This window comes from Rattus norvegicus, chromosome 8, assembly GCF_021556685.1.
Source record: "Rattus norvegicus strain SHRSP/BbbUtx chromosome 8, alternate assembly SHRSP_T2T, whole genome shotgun sequence".
NCBI lineage: Eukaryota > Metazoa > Chordata > Mammalia > Rodentia > Muridae > Rattus > Rattus norvegicus.
Genome location: NC_141541.1, coordinates 77,777,068 through 77,797,183, shown reverse-complemented (window position 1 = coordinate 77,797,183; position 20,116 = coordinate 77,777,068). Strand labels below are relative to the sequence as shown.

General features: G+C 39.3%; 1 protein-coding gene across 20 annotated transcripts in view; it reads right to left on the bottom strand.

Moving 5' to 3' along the window:
- Ice2 (interactor of little elongation complex ELL subunit 2) overlaps positions 1 to 19,477 on the bottom strand; it is a 41,567-nt gene extending 22,090 nt beyond the window's left edge. For 12 of the 20 annotated variants that reach the window (XR_015626999.1, XR_015626998.1, XR_015626995.1 and 9 more), the window contains 9 exon segments: positions 19,354 to 19,477; positions 18,312 to 18,453; positions 17,078 to 17,182; positions 6,147 to 6,396; positions 4,632 to 4,751; positions 2,671 to 2,808; positions 2,028 to 2,144; positions 1,661 to 1,820; positions 336 to 517 (listed from right to left, as the gene is read on the bottom strand). Coding sequence is in view for 4 of the 20 variants with exons in the window: in NM_001191108.2 (NP_001178037.1) it covers positions 336 to 517; positions 1,661 to 1,820; positions 2,028 to 2,144; positions 2,671 to 2,808; positions 4,632 to 4,751; positions 6,147 to 6,396; positions 17,078 to 17,182; positions 18,312 to 18,352 (1,113 nt within the window). In the remaining 16 variants the exon portion in view is untranslated. 20 annotated transcript variants of the gene reach the window in all.
- Between the last annotated feature and the right edge of the window lie 639 nt (positions 19,478 to 20,116).

The window sequence follows — 20,116 nt, the reverse complement described above, 5'->3', positions numbered from 1 at the left end:
GGGCCCAGGCTCAGATCTAAGTACTTGCATCAGGTGGCTCACGACTGCCTGCAACTTCAGGGAACTTGAGGCTTTGACCTCTGAATACACCTGCTCTTGTATACATATTCACATGCAAGGCACACACCTACATATAAGTAAAAATAAATATTTTAAAAACTTGTAAGTGATACATAAAAACTGCAGTATTAATCATATACCATGTAATGTTTCATTACATATATATTAAAGACTATTTTAACTACAAAGTTTACTTGCAACATAAGTTTATGTTTCAAAATGATAAACAAGGATAAACAATATATCTTAAACAGGGGAGAAAAAATATTACATACATCCACCTCAGAGGTGTACTCTTCAGGTTTGTCCATAAAGACAGCAGAGACTGGAACAGATGTGGTTTTTGAGAATATATGTTTTAATGGAACTTCATGGAAGATTTGATTTCTTTCTCTCATTGTCATTTGCTTTCGGGGAAGTGGCGAATTGATATAAATTACTTTAACTGGTTTGGAACCTTAAAATAGAAACAGAAACAAGTGGTGATTACTATCTGGTAGTTTTTTTTTAATTGGCTATTTTTTTATTTACATTTGAAATGTTACTCCCCATCCCATTCCCCCTACCCCTGCTTCTATGAGCGTGTTCCCCCACCCAACCACCCACCACTTCCCCCCTCCCTGCCATGATATTCCCCTATACTAGGGCGTCTAGCCTTGGCAGGACCAAGGGCTTCTCCTCCCATTGGTGCCCAACAAGGCCATCCTCTGCTACATATTTATCTGGAGCCAGGGTCTGTCCATGTATACTCTTTGGATGGTGGTTTAGTCCCTGGGAACTCTGGTTGGTTGGTATTATCTGGTAGTTTTAAAAGAGGAAAAAGGATGCATGGCAGAAGGATAACTAAAAAGAGACAGGATAGGAAAATAGTGTCTTGCCCCTGCATCTGTCTCCCTTGGACTACATGTCTTTAAGCCCCTTAGTACTAAAGGATAAGAGGGCCCAGCCAGCAGGGGAAATGTGTTCTAACAATGTTTAAAGGTTTCTGGGCTTTAGAACTGTACTGTTATTGTTATGTTCTTCCAGGAACTTGCAAAACATGATAACGCTCTTACAAGAGATTGCACTTTAACTCATAGTTCTGTTTTGTCTTTATAAACGAAATAGTCTTTTATTTATGTCCTTGTGTTTAATATTAATTTGAAAGATAAAATGACCAAATATGAACCAGACTGACAGGGAAACTAATGTGCAAACATTAATTTACTGATGACAGAGGCTATCCTCTGTCAACACATTTTAATTCTGGTTCCCAATTACAGACAAAGAAGTCCTGGAAATTTGCCCACTGCAAGCTGTCTAATGTGATGCATTCCTTCATCTCAGTGACAAAATACGAGTTCCACATCTTCCATACACTTCTGGGTAGCCTGTGTAATGATTCCTTCTCTGTCTGACTCCTACACATGGCTGCAGGTTCCAGAGGTTCCAGCAGTCAGTTTTATTGTAACTATATAGCTGGATAAACTCTGCTGAGTTTAACGGTCAGATTCTCATTCTCCTTAAACAAAGATGCAGATCTGTGTATGGCACACAGCTGAAACAAGGTAGGTACTTCCAGCCCCTCCGAGTGGAGTATCTGGCATACCAAATCACGAACCTTCCACAGCTATCATCTGAACACACACTGGGATCTCCCACTGCTCCTTGTAGCTTGGTCCATGGTTATTGAGCAAGGTGAATAATGCTTGGCTAGTCAGAGCGATCTGAGGATGGTATCTTGAAACAAGTTTCTCTGCATTCGGGTCTTTACTAATATCCTGAAAAACAATTGTGGTCTATATCGTGATTCATATTTCATAAATCAACAGAACAATGTGTACCTTATAATCCAGGTCACTCTCAACATTACCACCACAAAGTAATGAGGAGGGGAGAGAATGTTACAACAACCAGGCTTTATGTTTTTTGTATAGTACGATTATTAAGATTATCTTAAGTATTTAGGGAAGCCACGTGAAACTCACGCAGTGCATCGCTTCGGCTTGTTGCTGTGGGTTCTCAATGGAAGACATGTCCTCTTTGGAGAGCTGCAGTTTCACAGGCATCGAGGGAAATGCTGTTTTTACAAACTTTGCACTGCCCTGAATAAGTGAAAAATCAATGTTACTGTGAAAGCCTTCACAATTTTTCTTGCAACATAGAAAATTTAACTGAAATTTCAAATGTCAATCTTAGAACTTCCTTAAGCCAAGACACTCATTCACAGTTTTGCTTGACAACCATAAGCAATGTTTTTGTTATTGCTACTGCATCGAAAAAGATCCAGTGGAGGTCTCCTGAAATCCTCCTGCCACTTTAAGTTTCACTTTTTCAAATAAAACATAAAGCACAATACAGAAGAACGGAAGCACTAAAATACCCTTTCCATACACTTATTTTTCAAACATCTGTGAATAAATTTCCTTTAAATGGAGTTCTCTGCTTTATGTGAAAAGTGGGAGGGAAAAAGTCAAGAAACAAAATTAGTAGTTGTATTTTAAAAATGTAAGGTTCTGCATCTGCACTGTGTATCTCAAAAGTGTAAACACAGTGTCCACATGAGACATAAATGAGGTTTCTAGCTCAAGCCTGCAATTGCCCCCTTCACGTCCACAGAATAAACCTTACCAAAACAAGAAGAGTCTTTTCTAACTTCAGTCCCATCTCTATTTTGAAGGGGAAGAATCCCATTAGGCTGGTAACTTCATGAAGCGTATAAAATTCTGGGTACTTTTTCACTTGCTCAATGCAAGCTCTTAGGATTTGCTGGGAAATAGAAAATAAAAACTATTCATTTAGATTATACTTCTCTGACAAATGTTCTTTGGTTACATATTACTATAAATTTATTAATTGCACAGTTAGAAGATCCATTTCACTCATCCCCTCTTCTTCCAATAATCCACACATTCAGTTTATTTCTTATTTGAGCTAATCTTTGTTTTCATAACAAATTTTAACCTAATTTCCCAAAATAGTGATATTTAATAATACCAAAATTAGTGATCTTATTAAATTTTAAAATTAAATAGAGAAAACTTAAGATATTTTCTATGCTTCTTAGGAAACTGACAAAAGAAATGAAGCTACATGTAAATTTCTGCATAACATATTACAGTAGAGCACTACATGAAGCTGGGCCTGGACATATGTGCACATTCTTCAACTCTCAGTACTTAGAAGGGAGAGGAAGGAGAGTCCTAGTTTGATGTCAGCCTGGGTCACATGAAAACCTGTCTTTGAAAAGAAAATGACTAAGTACTTGAATGTCTTTTCCAGTTTCCAAAACATTAATGACTAACCAGGAAATGTAGCTGGGAAGGAATATTCATAGCACCATCCACAAAAAAGCATATACCTATGATAACATGTAAGTAATTCAAGGAGCAGAGCCATCACTGGGGTAAGTTGTGATCGTTTTAAAACACACATGTGCTGTCTTCTAAGATACCTGTCATCTTTTTTTTTTTTTTTTTTGTTCTTTTTTTTCGGAGCTGGGGACCGAACCCAGGGCCTTGCCCTTCCTAGGCAAGCGCTCTACCACTGAGCTAAATCCCCAATCCCTACCTGTCATCTTTTGTCAGTGGGTGGTATCTAGAACTTTTAGGAAGTATTCTATTTTATTTTTATTTTTCAGTCAGGTTTTAACTGGATAGTTCTGGCTGGACTGGAATGCACTATGTAGACCAAGCTGGCCTAGAACTCACAGAGATCAAAGATCTGCCTATCTCTGCTTCCCAAGTGCTAGGATTAAAGGCATGTGCCATCACAAACAGCTAGGATGTATTTTAGATCACAGAAACTCTAACTTACATCTATGCCTCCTCCTTCTACATAGTTACAAATGTTTCAAGTTACAAATCAATAACTAGCTCAGTACATTTTAATTATTTATTTATTGTGTGTGTGAGAGAGAGGGAGAGTGAGAGAGAAAGAGAGACAGAGACAGAGACAGAGAGAAAGAGAGGGAGCAGGCAGGGGGCAGGAGTCAGCTCTGTCTTTCTACTACATGGGTTGGGGGTACCTGGGATGGAAATCAGATAGATGAGCTTGGTACATGTGCCTTTAGTGGCTAAGCCAGGTCTTGCAGCTCCATATCCTGTTCCTTTTCCTGATACACATGCCCCACTGCATTCAACATTTGCGACTATACTTACTTAACTCAGCCCTTGCTCAAAAAAAAAAAAAAAAAAAAAAAAAAAAAGCAAACTAGTTAGCTGAGAGGAAGGAAGCATTTACATGGCACCATGTAATAGCGCCTGTTGCCTGCTATCAAATAAGGAATGAAAAACTTAAAATTCCAGAAACAAGAAATTCCTAAGTTTTAAATTGTGAATAATTTTGAGCAGCACAACAAAGCCTTGTGATACCCAGTTCCGTGCAAACAAATCTTTTCCTCAGTAGTAAGCCCAGGTATGAACTGCAGCTTACCTACCTCCACACTCCTGAACTGTCAGAAGTTCTACCTCATACACTGAGTAGTGCCCTGGTCTTGTAACTACATAGCTAAAACACACGGTTCCCAAGCCATAGAGTCCTCAGCTATTACCACCAACCGTTCAACAGTTTATGGAATGTGGTCGTTTTACCTCCGTGAAGAGACGGGCCTCATCAGAGAGCATGTTATAATCCTGTGCACATTTCTTTGCAGAATTCTGTAAAAACTTTAGGAATTCATTAACTTCTTCATTCACATGTTTTTTCATATCCTTAAAAAAAAGTACACATTTAAACTTTTGCTAAAACTAATCACTCATCAATAATTGCCCTAATACTTTGAATTTCAAAGAGTAAAACAAAAAACTAGAGTAAAACCAAAAAGAAAACATTTTAAGTATTACTATATAATAATAATAAGCTTGTTTTAAAAAGTCTAGGAGATAATTTACTATTAGATTGTGGACTTTGCATGTGTGAGGTATGGGTTCAATCCCAAACCCCGCCCTCCTCCCAAACCCATTAAAAACTTTTCAGAAATAGAAAAGTGATCAAAATTACAGAATATGCATAGGAAATGTCATTTCTATTTTTTTTTTAAAAAGACAATCATCTAAGAGAAAAACGAGCAAACTGTCTAGGAGATGCAGAACTGCCAGTGCCCGTGCTGGCTATGATGCACAAGCACAGCACTTTGGAGGTAGTGCAGGAGTGGTTGTTCAGTCACCCTTAGCTACCAATGACTGTAGGCACCATGGGATATGTAAGTCATTGTTTCGAAAACAAAAAAGTAAGAAAGATTTAAAGCAATGCTTTATAGATACATGGAAGATTCTGTTTATAAGTAAATCAGTGTATTTATCTAGGTAAAACAAGAAATCACCCATTTCCTCATGCAACAGAGGTCAAAAGAGAGAAAGCAATATCTGGTGTTGGTGAAGGTGCCTGCACAACCTCTTGTCTTACAGTATAGACAAACAATTCAAATCTTTGGAAGAATAATTTATTGATCCATAACTATAGACCAGTGCTTTAAAAATATGTACAGCCTTTGATCTTAAAACTTTAAGGGGGTTGGGGATTTAGCTCAGCGGTAGAGTGCTTGCCTAGCGAGCGCAAGGCCCTGGGTTCAGTCCCCAGCTCCGAAAAAAAGAAAAAAAAATACGTTTAACGGGTTGGGGATTTAGCTCAGCAGTAGAGCGCTTGCCTAGCACACGCAGGCCCTGGGTTCGGTACCCAGCTCCGAAAAAAAAAATAAATAAATAAATAAAAACTTTAAAAATACTTTAAAGAATCTATCTTTTAAAAAAAAATGACTGGGCTAAACAAAGATTTTATTAGAAAGATATTCAGCATAGAATCATTTCTGTAATTAGAGATATGGACCTAATTTACTCAGAATGATCCCAGCAAGCTCGTAAAGGTGTTTCTGCTAGGAAGTAAGATGAACTGAAATAAGGCTGCCATGCAGCAGCAGAGCAGGTGCCAGGACTACACACAAGAAAGTCAACAGAAGGGTTAAGGTGCCAACCCTGTAATTAAACTACCTAATAGTAAGAGAAATAAATAATACATTAACAATGGCAAAGAGAAATGAATGGAAATGCAGAGTTATTTCCTAATTCTTGATATTTTTACTGAAGTTGATGGACAGAATACATACATACCAGATACTGTAGAAATTCATTTGTATTTGTTCCAACAGTCTTGGAACTTGAGGGGATCTTTGCATATTTAACCAACAAATCCACAAAAGTCCTCTGCTCTCTCTGTGAGAACCGAGAGAAACGAGGATAAGGAACTCTTGGTTTGGGAAGGAGAATCATCCCAACTTTTTCCTTTGCTTGAGTTGCTGAACTAACTGCAGGCTCATTTTCTACAGAATTTGCTGAGACACTCACATTTTCTCCTATACGTCTGGAAAAAAAAATACAATTTACAAATATGTGCTTTTCACATGAAGATGACTAGCATGGAACTTGTGGTTCTCAATCAAAGGGAGAATAATAAGGCATGATTAACAGTAACTCCTGGATTATTATCTAAGTCTGCCACCTGCATCTTCACGTTCAGTCATTTAGTGTAGATTAAGTATTCTACATGAAAAAGACCTCACTGCAGGCTTACCTTCAGCCACCTGACAGAGAGGGAGAGGCACATTCCAACTAACTATTCTCTCTGGCACTTGCCCCTTACATTAACGGGGAAACCATATTGTGACTTGCACTAGCATTTACTTCTCACAGTGCTCCTCGGCTGTCAGTGCTTCTTTCTCCACTAAGGTACGCACGCAGGTTAACACGGTGAACAAAGAACATTAAGAACAGAAGGAAATGGGGTCACAAACTTGAAGTTAATTAATTCTCTGAAATTCTTAAATCTTCTGGTTTCTACTCTGCCACGTTTTATGGAAGCAGTAGTGATTTTAGAAAGATTGGACAATCCTCTATCACATATATGGCTAAATTCACAGAACTGTCTCTATGCTTTTTATGGCTGCAAAAAAAAAAAAAAAATGCTGGCGTATCTGTAAGGAAGTGTGCTACCAGAGAAGCTGATGAGTAGTAGCAGCCAGAGAGCCTGATGCTAGACTTGTTTGTAAAATGACACCCCCGATACGTAAAAATCACCTACTTCTAGTGAGACACACACTATAGCTTATTATCTTGCTCATACAGTGTGTCTCTCTGCTATTCAGTTATTCAGTCTACAGTTTCAGTAAGACGGTAGAACTCTTCCAAACGCTCTATGTCCTTGGTCTCTACAACTCTGACTCTACCACTGCCACTGCATTTTAACTTGACTCCAAATTAAACAATAACTCATGGAGAAAAGGAAGCTAATAAAAAAGATGAGTATCTATTACTTCATTCATTAATATGTATTGATATTTATAACTGGTAGTGTATGCTATGTCCAAGAGGTTTAACAAGCAGATCACAGTGAATCTTCAATCACCAGAATGTTCATTTAAGCCAGTGGTTTGACAAAATGAATGAAAGACAACTACATCCATGTGAAAGAAGGAAAATATATCCACTTATACACATACATTAATGCAACTTGATGCTATTAGGTTTCCAAACTAAATAGGTGGCTGAGAAGAATGGTATGAAGACCATGGAGTAAGAGGAAGAAAGGGAAGGGAACAATAATCTGCAATCACGACACTATGACTTTCCCTATGATATAAATTTCTAGTAGGTACAGTTAACTCATCACAAGACGGAAAGGTTGACCACACTTTGGGAAGGAATGCTAGATGCTTAGCACATATGACAGTTCCACACAACCTGTAAAGGTCTTTTTTCTTTTGCATAAAAACAATTATAATTATTACTCTGACACTACATTTTTTCCAATAATTACTTCTTCGTATGATTCATTCTGTTTCTCTTAAATACAATCCTGTTCTTTATGGGTTTCGGCGCTGAGAATTAAATTCAGGGACCTCTTATAGGTTGTACATTTACCATACACTGTAAACAGACCATCTCTGCAAATCATCACATTTTCTGTTGCAGGTATATAAGCACAAATGCATTAGACAATGCAGCATAGGTATTGTTTTTATTTCACAGCACGTATTTAGGACATCATGCTATTTTTAAAAGCTATATTTGTGTTAACGAGCTATTAATTTAATTTCTAATAAAAAAAAGTACACTGTCTGTCTGTGCCCTGAGCTGACCCTGTGCTATAGCTTTCTCTACCCAGATCCTGCTGGGAGAGAGCTGGTCTTGGGAGTGCTGATACAGCTGAGAGTACTAAGACTACTACTTCTGCTCAGAGGGACCAGTCCAGAGTCCTCAGGACACAAGAACAGAGGAGCAGTCTGGGACAGAATCCTTCCAGTTTCCATCTGCGCCTGGAGTTGATTCTGCCACAGCACTCTGTGCCCAGATCCCTCTGAGAGAGAGCTGAACTCACAGGATTGCTGACACACCTGAGAGCACAGGTGAGACCACCACTTCTGCTCAGATACCTGGCCTAGGAGGAGCCTTTGGGACACAGAAACTGAGGAGCAGTCTGGGACAGGATCCTTCCGGTTTCAGTCTGCACCTGCAGCTGGCCCTGTGCCACAGATCAAGGACCTGCACATAAAACCAAATATACTCAAACTAATAGAAGAAAGTGAGGAAGAGCCTCGAACACATGGGCACAAGGGAAATTTTCCTGAACAGAACACCAATGGCTTATGCTCTAAGATCAGTAATCAACAAATGGGACCTCATAAACTGCAAAGCTTCTGTAAGGCAAAGGACACTATTAGGACAAAATGGCAACCAACAGATTGGGAAAAGATCTTTACATCTGATAGAGGGCTAATATCCAATATATACAAAGAACTCAAGAAGTTAGACTCCAGAGAATCCCATAACCCTATTAAAATATGGAGTACAGAGTTAAACAAAGAATTCTCAAATGAGGAACATTGAATGGCTAAGAAACACCTAAAGAAATGTTTAACATTCTTAGTCATCAGGGAAATGCAAATCTAAACAACCCTGAGATTCCACCTCACACCAATCAGAATGGCTAAGATCAAAAATTCAGGTGACAGCAGATGCTGGTGAAGATGTGGAGAAAGAGAAACACTTCTCCATTGTTGGTGGGATTGCAAGCTAGTACAACCACTCTGGAAATCAGTCCGGCGGTTCCTCAGAAAATTGGACATAGTACTACCTGAGGACTCAGCTATACCACTCCTGGGCATACACCCAAAAGATGCTCCAACATATAACAAGGACACATGCTCCACTATGTTCATAGCAGCCTTATTTATAATAGCCAGAAGCTAGAAAGAACCCAGATGTCCTTCAACAGAGGAATGGATGCAGAAAATGTGGTACATTTACACAATGGAGTACTACTCAGCTATTAAAAACAAGGATTCATGAAATTCTTAGGCAAATGGATGGAACTAGAAAATATCATCTTGAGTGAGGCAAGCCAATCACAAAAGAACACACATGGTATGCGCTCACTGATAAGTGGATATTAGCCCAAAAGCTCTAAATACCCAAGATACAATTCAGAGACCACAGAAGCTTAAGTAGAAGGAAGTGTGGATGCTTCTTCAGTCCTTCTTAGGAGGAGGAACAAAAATAATCACCGGAGGAAATATGAAGACAAAGTGTGGAACAGAGACTGAAGGAAAGGCTATCCAGAGACTGCCCCACCTGGGAATCCATCCCATATAGCCACCAAACTCAGAAAATATTGTGTACACTAAGAAGTGCTTGTTGACAGGAGCCTAATATAGCTGTCCCCTGAGTGGCTCTGCCAGAGCCTGACAAATGCAGAGGCAGATGCTCGAAACCAACCACTGAAATGAGAACAGGGTCCCCAATGGAGGAGTTAGAGAAAGGACTGAAGGAGCTGAAGGGGTTTGTAACCCCATAAGAATAACAACAATATCAACCAACCAGACCACCTCCAGAGCTCCCAGGGATAAACTACCATCCAAAGAGTACACAGGGATGGACCTATGGCTCCATCCACATATGTTGCAGAGGATGGCCTCATCGGGAGGAGAGACTCTTAGTCCTGTGAAGGTTCAATCCCCAGTATAGGGAAATGTCAGGGCAGGGAAGCAGAAAGGAGTGGGTGGTTGGGTAGGGGAGTACCTCATAGAAGCAGAGGGAGAGGGATGGGATAGTGGGTTTTTGGAGGGGAAACCAGGAAAGGGGATAACATTTGAAATGTTAAAAAAAAAAATCCAATAAAAAATGTTTAAAAAGTACACTAATTCTTATAATATTTGTTAAAAAAAGGGTTTGGGACTTATATTAGGAACTAGTAATTTATAATAGTAGAATAAATATAGTATAAATTCCAAAGTCTGAAAATAGCATTTTAGAAAAGGGTTAAAAACCTTACTCCCCCAAATAAAGCAAAGTCACTTTAAAACACTTCAGAGATAAACTATGAATGAAAAACTCAACAAATAACTTAGTTAAAGGGAAGTGAATTTTGGAAATTAAAATTTCTATGTTCAGGCTGACTCTAAAATACACACAAGAAAACACATACTTAGCTACCAAAGTTTCTCCAATAACTGTATAAAATTATCTCATTTTAGGTTAACAAAATGAATATTAACTGCTGATCTTGGTAGAAATATATTACAGCAAATTGATTTCTCACTAGAATATGTCTTGAGAGCTATTCAAACCTAACAGTATTGTGTCCGCAACTCTTCACAATACTGCTTCACAGCTGTCTCTCTAAATATGAGAACATGTCTGTCCTCCTGGCACAAACTGGCAAATTTAATTAAGCTGCAGCAGCACTGAGATGCTGACTCAGATATGCCCGAGTAGGAATGTCAAGACATTCTAGCAGTTTAAATTGGCTACATCCAGCAGAGAATGAAACGGCAGGCAGCACATCAAGATCATTTTCAAGTGCAGTGCTGTCAAAATCTTCATCAGGTGCACACAAGCACCCAACAGCACTCCCACATACATTACACCACTGCACTTATTTCAGCTGATAGTTTGAAGTTTCCTCCTTCATTTTGTCAGCTACCATTTCCCTTTTTACTTCAAGTTGCTCAGAGATAGAAGAAGGTCCCAAGCCGTTTCTTAGACTCTAGGCTGACTGGTTTGGCAGTTTCTTTAAAAAACACATTTGGAGATGATATTTCTGGGCTCCATCTCAAAGTCTACCCAAATCTTGGAGATTAGTTTTCTTTTATATTAATCAGGTTAACAGTAACTATAGATCATCAAATTCAAAACTATTCAGTCACTTGTTGGCTTAAAACTCAATTATAAGGATATGTAATCAGAATGTTTAATTTTAGATAAAGGCAGGTATTTATTTCTCCATGAACAGTTCTTTGTTTTTCTCATTTACTCTCAGCTAAACTTTTCAAATACTGTAATGAACTTGATGTTCCCAGGAGAAAAGCCATACTGACTTTCTACCCTACTCACACTGCTAACCCCATGTTAGTCTGGTGGTCCTTTTATCCTATAAACATTCATGTGAGTACAGCAGGTCTAGTGAATGCTTCCTATACTGAAATTAAGAATAAAACACCTTTTGGCGATGAGATGGGGCTGATTTCAGTTTGAAATCAACACAATTAAAGGTATATTTTCTTCCAACATGCTAGAGAACATAACAATTGCTATATTATGGATAATAATGAAGAATATTTCCCCCAACAAGCAAAGTTCTAAATAATTGAACCCCAAAACCAGTTCCTTGGTATAACAAAAAATCCAGAAACATGAATTAATTCAATGCTTTGTGCTTTTACACACTAAAACTTAAGTCATACTAATAAATCATGCTGTACAAAAAAATCTGAAGAAAGGAAAGCATATTCTAAGAAAAAGATTTTAGGAGTCTTTTTTTTTTTTTTAGCCTAACTTCCAGCAAAATATCATTTCCTTTATACAGCTCATGCCTAGGAAATGCTGAAAACAGACTACAAAGAACCATGGAAGTAACTAAGAAGCAGCAGTAGGATGAAGGCTACTATCAAAGTCAGCCACAGTGGCCACACCTACAGTCTTAGCACTCAAAGACGCAGATGCAGGCAGAGCTTTAAAAGGTCAGAGGAGCTCTGAGCTAACCAGACTTACATAAGGAGATGAAGTTAGAAATTTTTACCTAAAACAATGAAGGCAGAAACAATTGTAAGAACTTTAAAACACACACACACACACACACACACACACACACACACACACACACACAATGGAATTTTATGCAGCTGTTGAAAAAAATGAAATCAGAATATCTACAAGAAAATGGATGTAACTAGAAATTATTCGGTTAAGCAAAATAAGCCAGAATAAAAAAAACAAACAAGGGATAATGGACTTACATTTAAAACTTTATATTTGTGTTCAACATATATATATATTGTGTGTTGTGTGTGTGTGTGTGTGTATTTATAGGTCATAAAATTAGGAAGTGAATCACCGGTGGAGAGGAAGATTTTTTAAGGGAGGTGAGAAATCAAGAGGATAGTAGACAGCACGCAGTAAGACAGCAACAAGTTATTGTCTGGGGCAGTGATAGGGAGAACATGGGCAGAGGGAATGAATGGGAAACAGTATAATGAAATGTATATATAAAGATAGCATGATGGGACCCCTTATTTTATATGCTTACCTAAAATAAAACAAAAACAAAAACTCAAACAAACAAACAACACAAGGAAAAAAATGGTCCCCAAAGGGTTCAGGAAAGACATTGGGAAAGAGGGAGTTCAGAAAGCTTTTCAATAACCTCTCTCATTACAAGACACATGTACTCCTTATAGATGCACAAGATGAATCCTGGAGGAAGAAACTTCCAACAGGTAGAATGAGAAAACAGGATACCAGAAGAGAACATGCAGCACAGACAGAGGCCTGTGTTCCTTGGAGGCTCTGTCATTGTCCACTCTGCTCTCATTATGAATCCTAAAGGGGGCTGGAGAGATGGCTCAGTGGTTTAGAGCTGGCTGCTCTTGCAGACTAACTGTTAGAATTCAACTTCTAGCATTCACTTCTAGTAGATCACAATTCTAACTCCAGCTCCAGGGGATCTGATGTTCTCTTCTGGCCTCTCTTGGCACTGTACACACATGGTACAGACATGGCAAAATGCCAATGCACATTTAAAAAAAATCCTCGGGGCTGGAGAGATGGCTCAGCGGTTAAGAGCACTGACTGCTCTTCCAGAGGCCCTGAGTTCAATTCCCAGCAACCACATGGTGGCTCACAACCATCTGCAACACAATCTGATTCCCTCTTCTGGTGTGTCTGAAGAGAGTGACAGGGTACTCAGTTATATAAAATAAATAAAATCTTAAAAAAAAAATCCTCAAGAGCCTTGGAGATAGGTCCTTAAGAAAGAAACATGTAAATTTACATTTATTGGGTCTAGTGACTTTGTAAATTTCCCTGATACCATGGTTTATAAAATTGAGATATTAAATGATTCCATGAAAAATGAAAAACAACACTATGTTACTTTCAGAAGTACAAATGTTAGCAGTTCATTTTGAAAGGTGACCAAACAAGGTGCAATAATACAGCAAAGGGTTAAAGGTAGATGCACAGACAAGTGAATTGGATAATGTGTTCATGGAATCCAAGAATTGGGTATAATGGTATTCCCTGCTAAAGTTCTAACTTGGCTATGTTTGAATTTTTTTCTCTACAGCAGTGTTCTTCCACAAGTTCTGTGACTATGAATAAATTTCAGGTTAGCTTATATAGACTTTGCCTTGCTCAATTACTAAGGAAGTGAGAACTTGTACAAGGTGCCTTCTTGTCTCCAGATTCTTTTTTTTTTTTTTTTTTTTTTCCGGAGCTGGGGACCGAACCCAGGGCCTTGCGCTTTTGCGCTCTACCTCTGAGCTAAATCCCCAACCCCTGTCCAGATTCTTTCATCCCCTGTTCCTCTGTGATCTGGAACACAAGGTGACCGCCTCCCTAAGCTGTCATCTACGTCATCACGACTCAGCTCTGCAAGCATGAGCAGATAACTTTTCTTATGGTGTGATGAGGTGATTTAACTTAGACCCAGTGACATTACTGCCTATGCTGATCTGTAAGATACTGAAATTTGTTTTGAAATCAAGTACCTGTTAATCTGATTGTGGCTGGGTATTTTCCCAGATGATGGGTCACTTCATCAGCTGTTCTCAGGCATCACATCATCCACTTGTCCTAAACTCAGGATTTGCATATAGAGATCTTCCTGAGACTCAGTCTGTTATTCGAATCTCAAGTTGGTCTGTCAGAGACCCTTCTGTTGCTCACAGGTTTGAACTGACATTAAAGAGACTGGTGTCATCCCCTTTGAAGATTTTTTTTTTTATATAGATATTGGACTCTTTGATTTTTTTCTTCAGGAAAATAAAGCCAAAGGGTTGTATACATAATGCTCCTGCTTTTTCTCTACTAAGAGTATACTGTCCTTATCATGACTGGACATTGAATTCATTGTTGGGTATTGTACAATCATCTCACAGTTGTGCCTGGAGCCATTGTGGGAGATTTTTGTTGAGTCACCATCTAGCAATTTTACAGAATTACTATTGAGAATTTTGCTGAGTCATCTTTTGGAATTTTTGTTAAGCCACCTTTGGGCAATATATTTCAGATTCACCACCTGACATTTCTGCTGTGTGTTCAGTGACAACTGAACACTTTTGTCAAGTCACCCTTAGGGCTTTGCTGAGCCATCATTCAGTATTTTGTTGAGTTGTCTTAGGTAGGGTTTCTATAGCTGTGATAAAACACTATGGCCAAATACAGTAACTTGGGGAGGAAAGGATTTATTATTTCAGATTACAGTTTCATATCACAGTTCATCACTAAAGCAAATCAGGGTAGGAGCTCAAAGAGGGCAGGAACCTGAAGGCAAGAACTGATGCAAAGACTATGGAGGAGTTGCTTACTGGCTTGCTCCTCATGACTTGTTCAGTCTATCTTGTTATAGCATCTAGGAACACACTCCCAGGGGAAGCACAGCCCATAGTTGAGCTGAGCCCTCCCACATCAATTATCAATCAAGAAATTGTACCACAGGCTACCCATAGGCCAATTTGGCAGAGGCAATTTCTCAAGGTTTCCTCCTTCCAAAATGACCTTAGCTTGTATCAAAATGACATTTAATTCGCCAGTACACTGAGTTACTTGGCCTTTTGCTCACTCATAGTTTAGTGCTTTCTGCTAAGTTCTTAAACATTTTTGAGGAGTCACTCGTGAGTGTTTTGGTACATCATTTTTGGGCACTGTGCTGACTTTGCACTCTGGCTTCTTCCCTTGAAATTTTACAAGTAATAACCTGGAACTTAGTTTGGGACTCTTGGCAATTCTCCAGGGTCTTAGTTTGAACATAGCACCAGACCAATCCCAGACTATTTCTCCTTTGGTCTTAAGAACATTTAAAATAAAAGGAAAAAGATATAAAGGTTGATAAACATTATTTAGTTTAAAATAATCAAAGGTACTAAATTATTGGAAAGTTTTAAAAATTTAGTTTATCACCAGGAAATGATAAAAATTGAACATCAATAAATAACAGCTTTAAATAATCCACAGATGCATATATATAAATCTTAACTTTCTAAAGCTGACACTACCAAAGACTATATTAATAAAGACTTAATGTTTTAAAGAGCAAACTGGCAGGATCTATCAAAATAAATGCAAACATGCTTTTCTCAGAAGTAGTTATCCAGGAACAGTACCATAATGTATACTACCATAACTCCTATTATATAAAAAAGAGGAGGGTACTTTGATATGTGTAGTAGAAGACACACACACACTTATTATAAACTAAGCACAGAAGCATCCTTGATTCTCAGTGTTTTGGATTCGATAGACTAGGTTGAGAGTACAAAACTATAAAACCAGAGCACCTGGAAGGAGACCGAGGGACACTCCACTGTCAAAGCTCCCCCATCATGCCACAGGAACGCTTCAGAAAGCGACTTGTTCCTGTTGTTTAATCATCTGCTGATTTGCCTTAAGTTGAGAAGTCTTATCTACCTATACTTAAGATAATTATTGCTGTGGAAAGACCGCCATGATTATGTTAATGTTTGCAATATGCCTTACAGTTTATCTTTCCTCACTTCTTGTCAGCACATATATACCTCTAACATAGTGTAAGTTCAAAGGAAAGAAGAGAGAACAGAAAAGAATGTGGAAGGGCTTATTTAAAACAGAAATTTAAGTATATTCAAATGTTGATCAAAAGCAAGAGAAAATGAAGACAGAGGTGTAAGTAGAATAACAGGCTGAGAACACTAAGGTGGAAAAGGTGGAGAGAGAGAGAGAGAGAGAGAGAGAGAGAGAGAGAGAGAGAGAGACCTTCCATTGGAAAAGCTCACAGGATCACAGAAGATCTAAGCTCCTCTGCATCTCTGGTCTCCAGAGTTACCCAAAAAAGAACAGACAGAGTCAATCAAAATAGGAAAAGGAGATGTTACAGGCATGTGGGGAGGAAGGTCTCTGAGTAGTCACTTTATACCAGAGAAGAAAAAATTGTGACAATTTGGTACCATCTTTAAAATATAAAATATACACAGTCTGACAAAATTTCTATTTACCTTACAAAAATAATTGCAAAATTTAAAAAAAAATCCCACATAGAACTTGCTACAGGAATTTAGAGTACATATATTAAGAATAGGCAATTATGGGGCTGGGGATTTAGCTCAGTGGTAGAGCGCTTACCTAGGAAGCGCAAGGCCCTGGGTTCGGTCCCCAGCTCCGAAAAAAAAGAACCAAAAAAAAAAAAAAAAAAAAAAAAAGAATAGAGAATAGGCAATTATTAAGATTAAGGGTAAAATATCATATGTATGCATGGAAAAAATACAAGACACTGATTTTCAATGATAAAATTATAATGTTTTATGGTGCTCTGAGGTAATTACAACTATGATCTCATTCTGTGTATATAAGCATACAGCTATGTGTGGAGAAAGGTAAATATCAAAGAGTTAACAGTAGCTTTCTTTTATTTTTCACATTTTTATAATTCGAATGTTTACTAACATAGTCATAAAATTTCAGTTATCAGTAAAACAGCAATGAAATGCAAAAATAAATAACCAAATGAACATTACCTGTTGGACAAAATATAGAGTTCTTTTAAACTTGGAGCCATGGAATGATCTTTATAATTTTCTGGAGAGAAAAAGACTTTAAGGCCATTTTTGGGTGTAACATCCCTGTGAAATAAAGTAATTTACTTGTATTTGACAATTCAAAATCTCATGCTAGACAAAGAAGCATAATGTTAGAGCTGTAACTTATGACCTCTACCCCAGCTTTTCCCAGATAGTCACCTCCTAGGCAGTTTAATCTCATGTGCCTTGTGTGTTTACATGTTTTACTTCTTAGACTGCTTTAAGCTTGGGGCAGTATGGAACTCTCAAGCTCTGACAGTCTGTTTTCCGGTAGTATACAAATTCAGAAGCTTGAACATTAAAGGTGGAACAAAATGACAAAGAATCAAGGGTCTGTCAGGGTCGGGCTCACCTCTGGCCATGAATGGTAATGTTAAAAACGTAACAACTTATTTTTGGGTTATGTACTATTGTGTCAAGTGAAAACACTGGCTCTCCTACTTACTGTTAACTTGATTTGACTTGTTAAATCAGGTAATTATCCTAAACCCATCCCTAAAGTAATAAATGAGTTTTATAACATCAAAATTAGTTTGAGACTAATACAGCCAATGTTGGTTAGATGAAATAAAGAACTGAAATACTGAGATTAATTAATCCAAGGATTAATCTGTGGGAATGGAAGCTGTAACACTTCGAAACCACTTTGGTTTCACGGTGCCAGAGGTGTGTGGGAGTATCTGCCCAGCCTGGGAATACTAGTTTCTAATACTAGGAAGGATTTTAAATAATTCAGTACAGGCTGGGCATGGTGGAACACACTTTTAATCCAGCACTCAGGTAGGCTGAGGCAGGTGGCTCTCTCTGAGTTCAAGGCCAGACTGGTCTTCACAGTGAGCTCCAGGTAAATCAAGGTTACACAGAGAAACCCAGCCCCCATCCGCCCACCCACAAAAAATCCCATTATAATTGAGACTAATATGTTATGGCCAATGTTGCTTGAGTGAAAGAATTAAACTCTAATCACAATATGAAATAACTAAAAACCTGTGTTGAGTTTTCATTTTAGGAGTTTTAGCCATAACTCAATAAGTTTGGTATAGGAATAGGGTAATTTCTGATAGCCTGGGGGTTAAAAATTGTAAACTCTCTATAGGCCAGAAATGTCCCTAAGATAGCCACCATCTCCCGATCACTCCTCCACAGTGGATCAGGAAGAGGTCCAACTCACCAGTTCAGCCTTGGTTCACTCATGGTTATGCCAGAGCTCATCTTCCTAGAACTCTCCTTCACTCTAGCCCACAATTACTTCAGCCTGGAAGTGAAGGTTTCCAGAGAGTGAGGATTGGATCCTTCCTAGAATCTACATTCAACTGAAGAAAAAACGAAAGGTCAAGATCAAACCCATCTTAACGCAGGTGAGAAAGAACTTTTGCTTAATTAACATCTACCCTCAACTGACTATAAAACACACAGGCAGGCAGAACGGTTGGTTCTCAGTAGCAAGAATGACACCGGAGTCCGTTTCTTTTAACTTATCCAAGGAGCGTTACCCTCAACATTAGCTGAGTTAGTAAGAACCAAAACCAAGGGTGTTTTCACATTGTTTATACTATGGCAGAGTTATCGATGTCTTCCCTTTACGTCACTTCCTTACCATCAATATAAATCGTGTTTCTACTTCCTCCAGTTATATAGTTATGGGGGCAGTATATGACATGCGATACACAAAGAAAAGGCTCTCTGGATCCCAAGGAGCTTGTCCCTTTCAAAGAGAACTTTGCATTTATGAGACTCAGGTGCGAGCAATTCCAGAAAACAATTCAACTGGCACCCTTAGAGGTATCATCGGAATTAAAACTGTCTCTGGACTTCTTCACGCTGGGTGCCTGTCCTGTCAGTCACCCCGTGCAGCCTTGAGATACTTAGGAGTCAAATGCACGATTTGGCCTCTGGGTACCTGTGGGGTCTCACGGGCTTCCCTCTCCACCCACCTACCTCTCCTCTCCCCTTAGTGTGAGGCTGAAGGGGTGGAGGAGGGAACAGTGAACGCCGAGGGAACTGCAGGGAAGCAAAGGAAGACAATGTATCGGGGAAGGAGAGGGGACGAAGGAGGAAAGCCACTTAGGGCCTGTGAGGGAAGCCGCCCAGGAGGGCCTGGGAGGAAAGTCCGGTGAGGCGCTCGCTGCCTCAGACCGGGTCGCCATGTTCCCTCTCCCGCCCCTCGCGTCCCCGACGGGCCGGAGTCCGCGCGCAGCCGCCTTTCCGCCCACCTCAGGGTCCCAAGCGGCTCCGGCCCCGAGAAAAGCCGACACTTCCACACACGCTTTGCTGAACTCGCTGCTTCCCGCCTAGGAAGGCCCCATTTAAAAGCCCCGAGGGCGCCCGCACGGCTGCGCGTGATGACGTCACTGGAGCGCCGGGGGAGGGGCCTGCGCGCGAATGCACACAGAGGACAGGCCACAATGTTAAGAGACCAGGTAGACCGGACTGTGAGTTCAGGCTTCCCTAACTCTTATCCTAACTTAGTTTTTATGTGTGTGCTTGATTTTTTGTCTGTCTTAAAAATAGTGTCTCAAGTAGGCCAGGTTAACTTTAAACATCCCACGAGGTACAGCCAAGGCTAACCTTGAACTTCTCATCCTTGTGCCTCCACATCCTGAGTGTTGGGATTATAGACATACACCACCACACCCCATGTATACAGTGTTGGGAAGGGAACCTAGTCCTTTAGGATGCCCGGCAAGCACTCTACCAAGTTACATATTCAGCCCCTTTGATCAATTTTTAGTACATACTGCTGTGGAGTTTGGAAAGGTCTAAATAAGACAAAGAATGAAGCCGTATTTAGCGCACTACTCAACACATACTAGACCTTCATTACACCCAAATTCTCCACTCCACTCTCTGTCCCATTTTAGAGACATGCCAATGTCTCCTAGCGGGCCTTCGTGTCTCTCACACTGTTCTTGCCACAATTCATTTTAAAAAAGAGATGGATTAAGCACATATATTTTCTCTTCGGTATTGAGTACA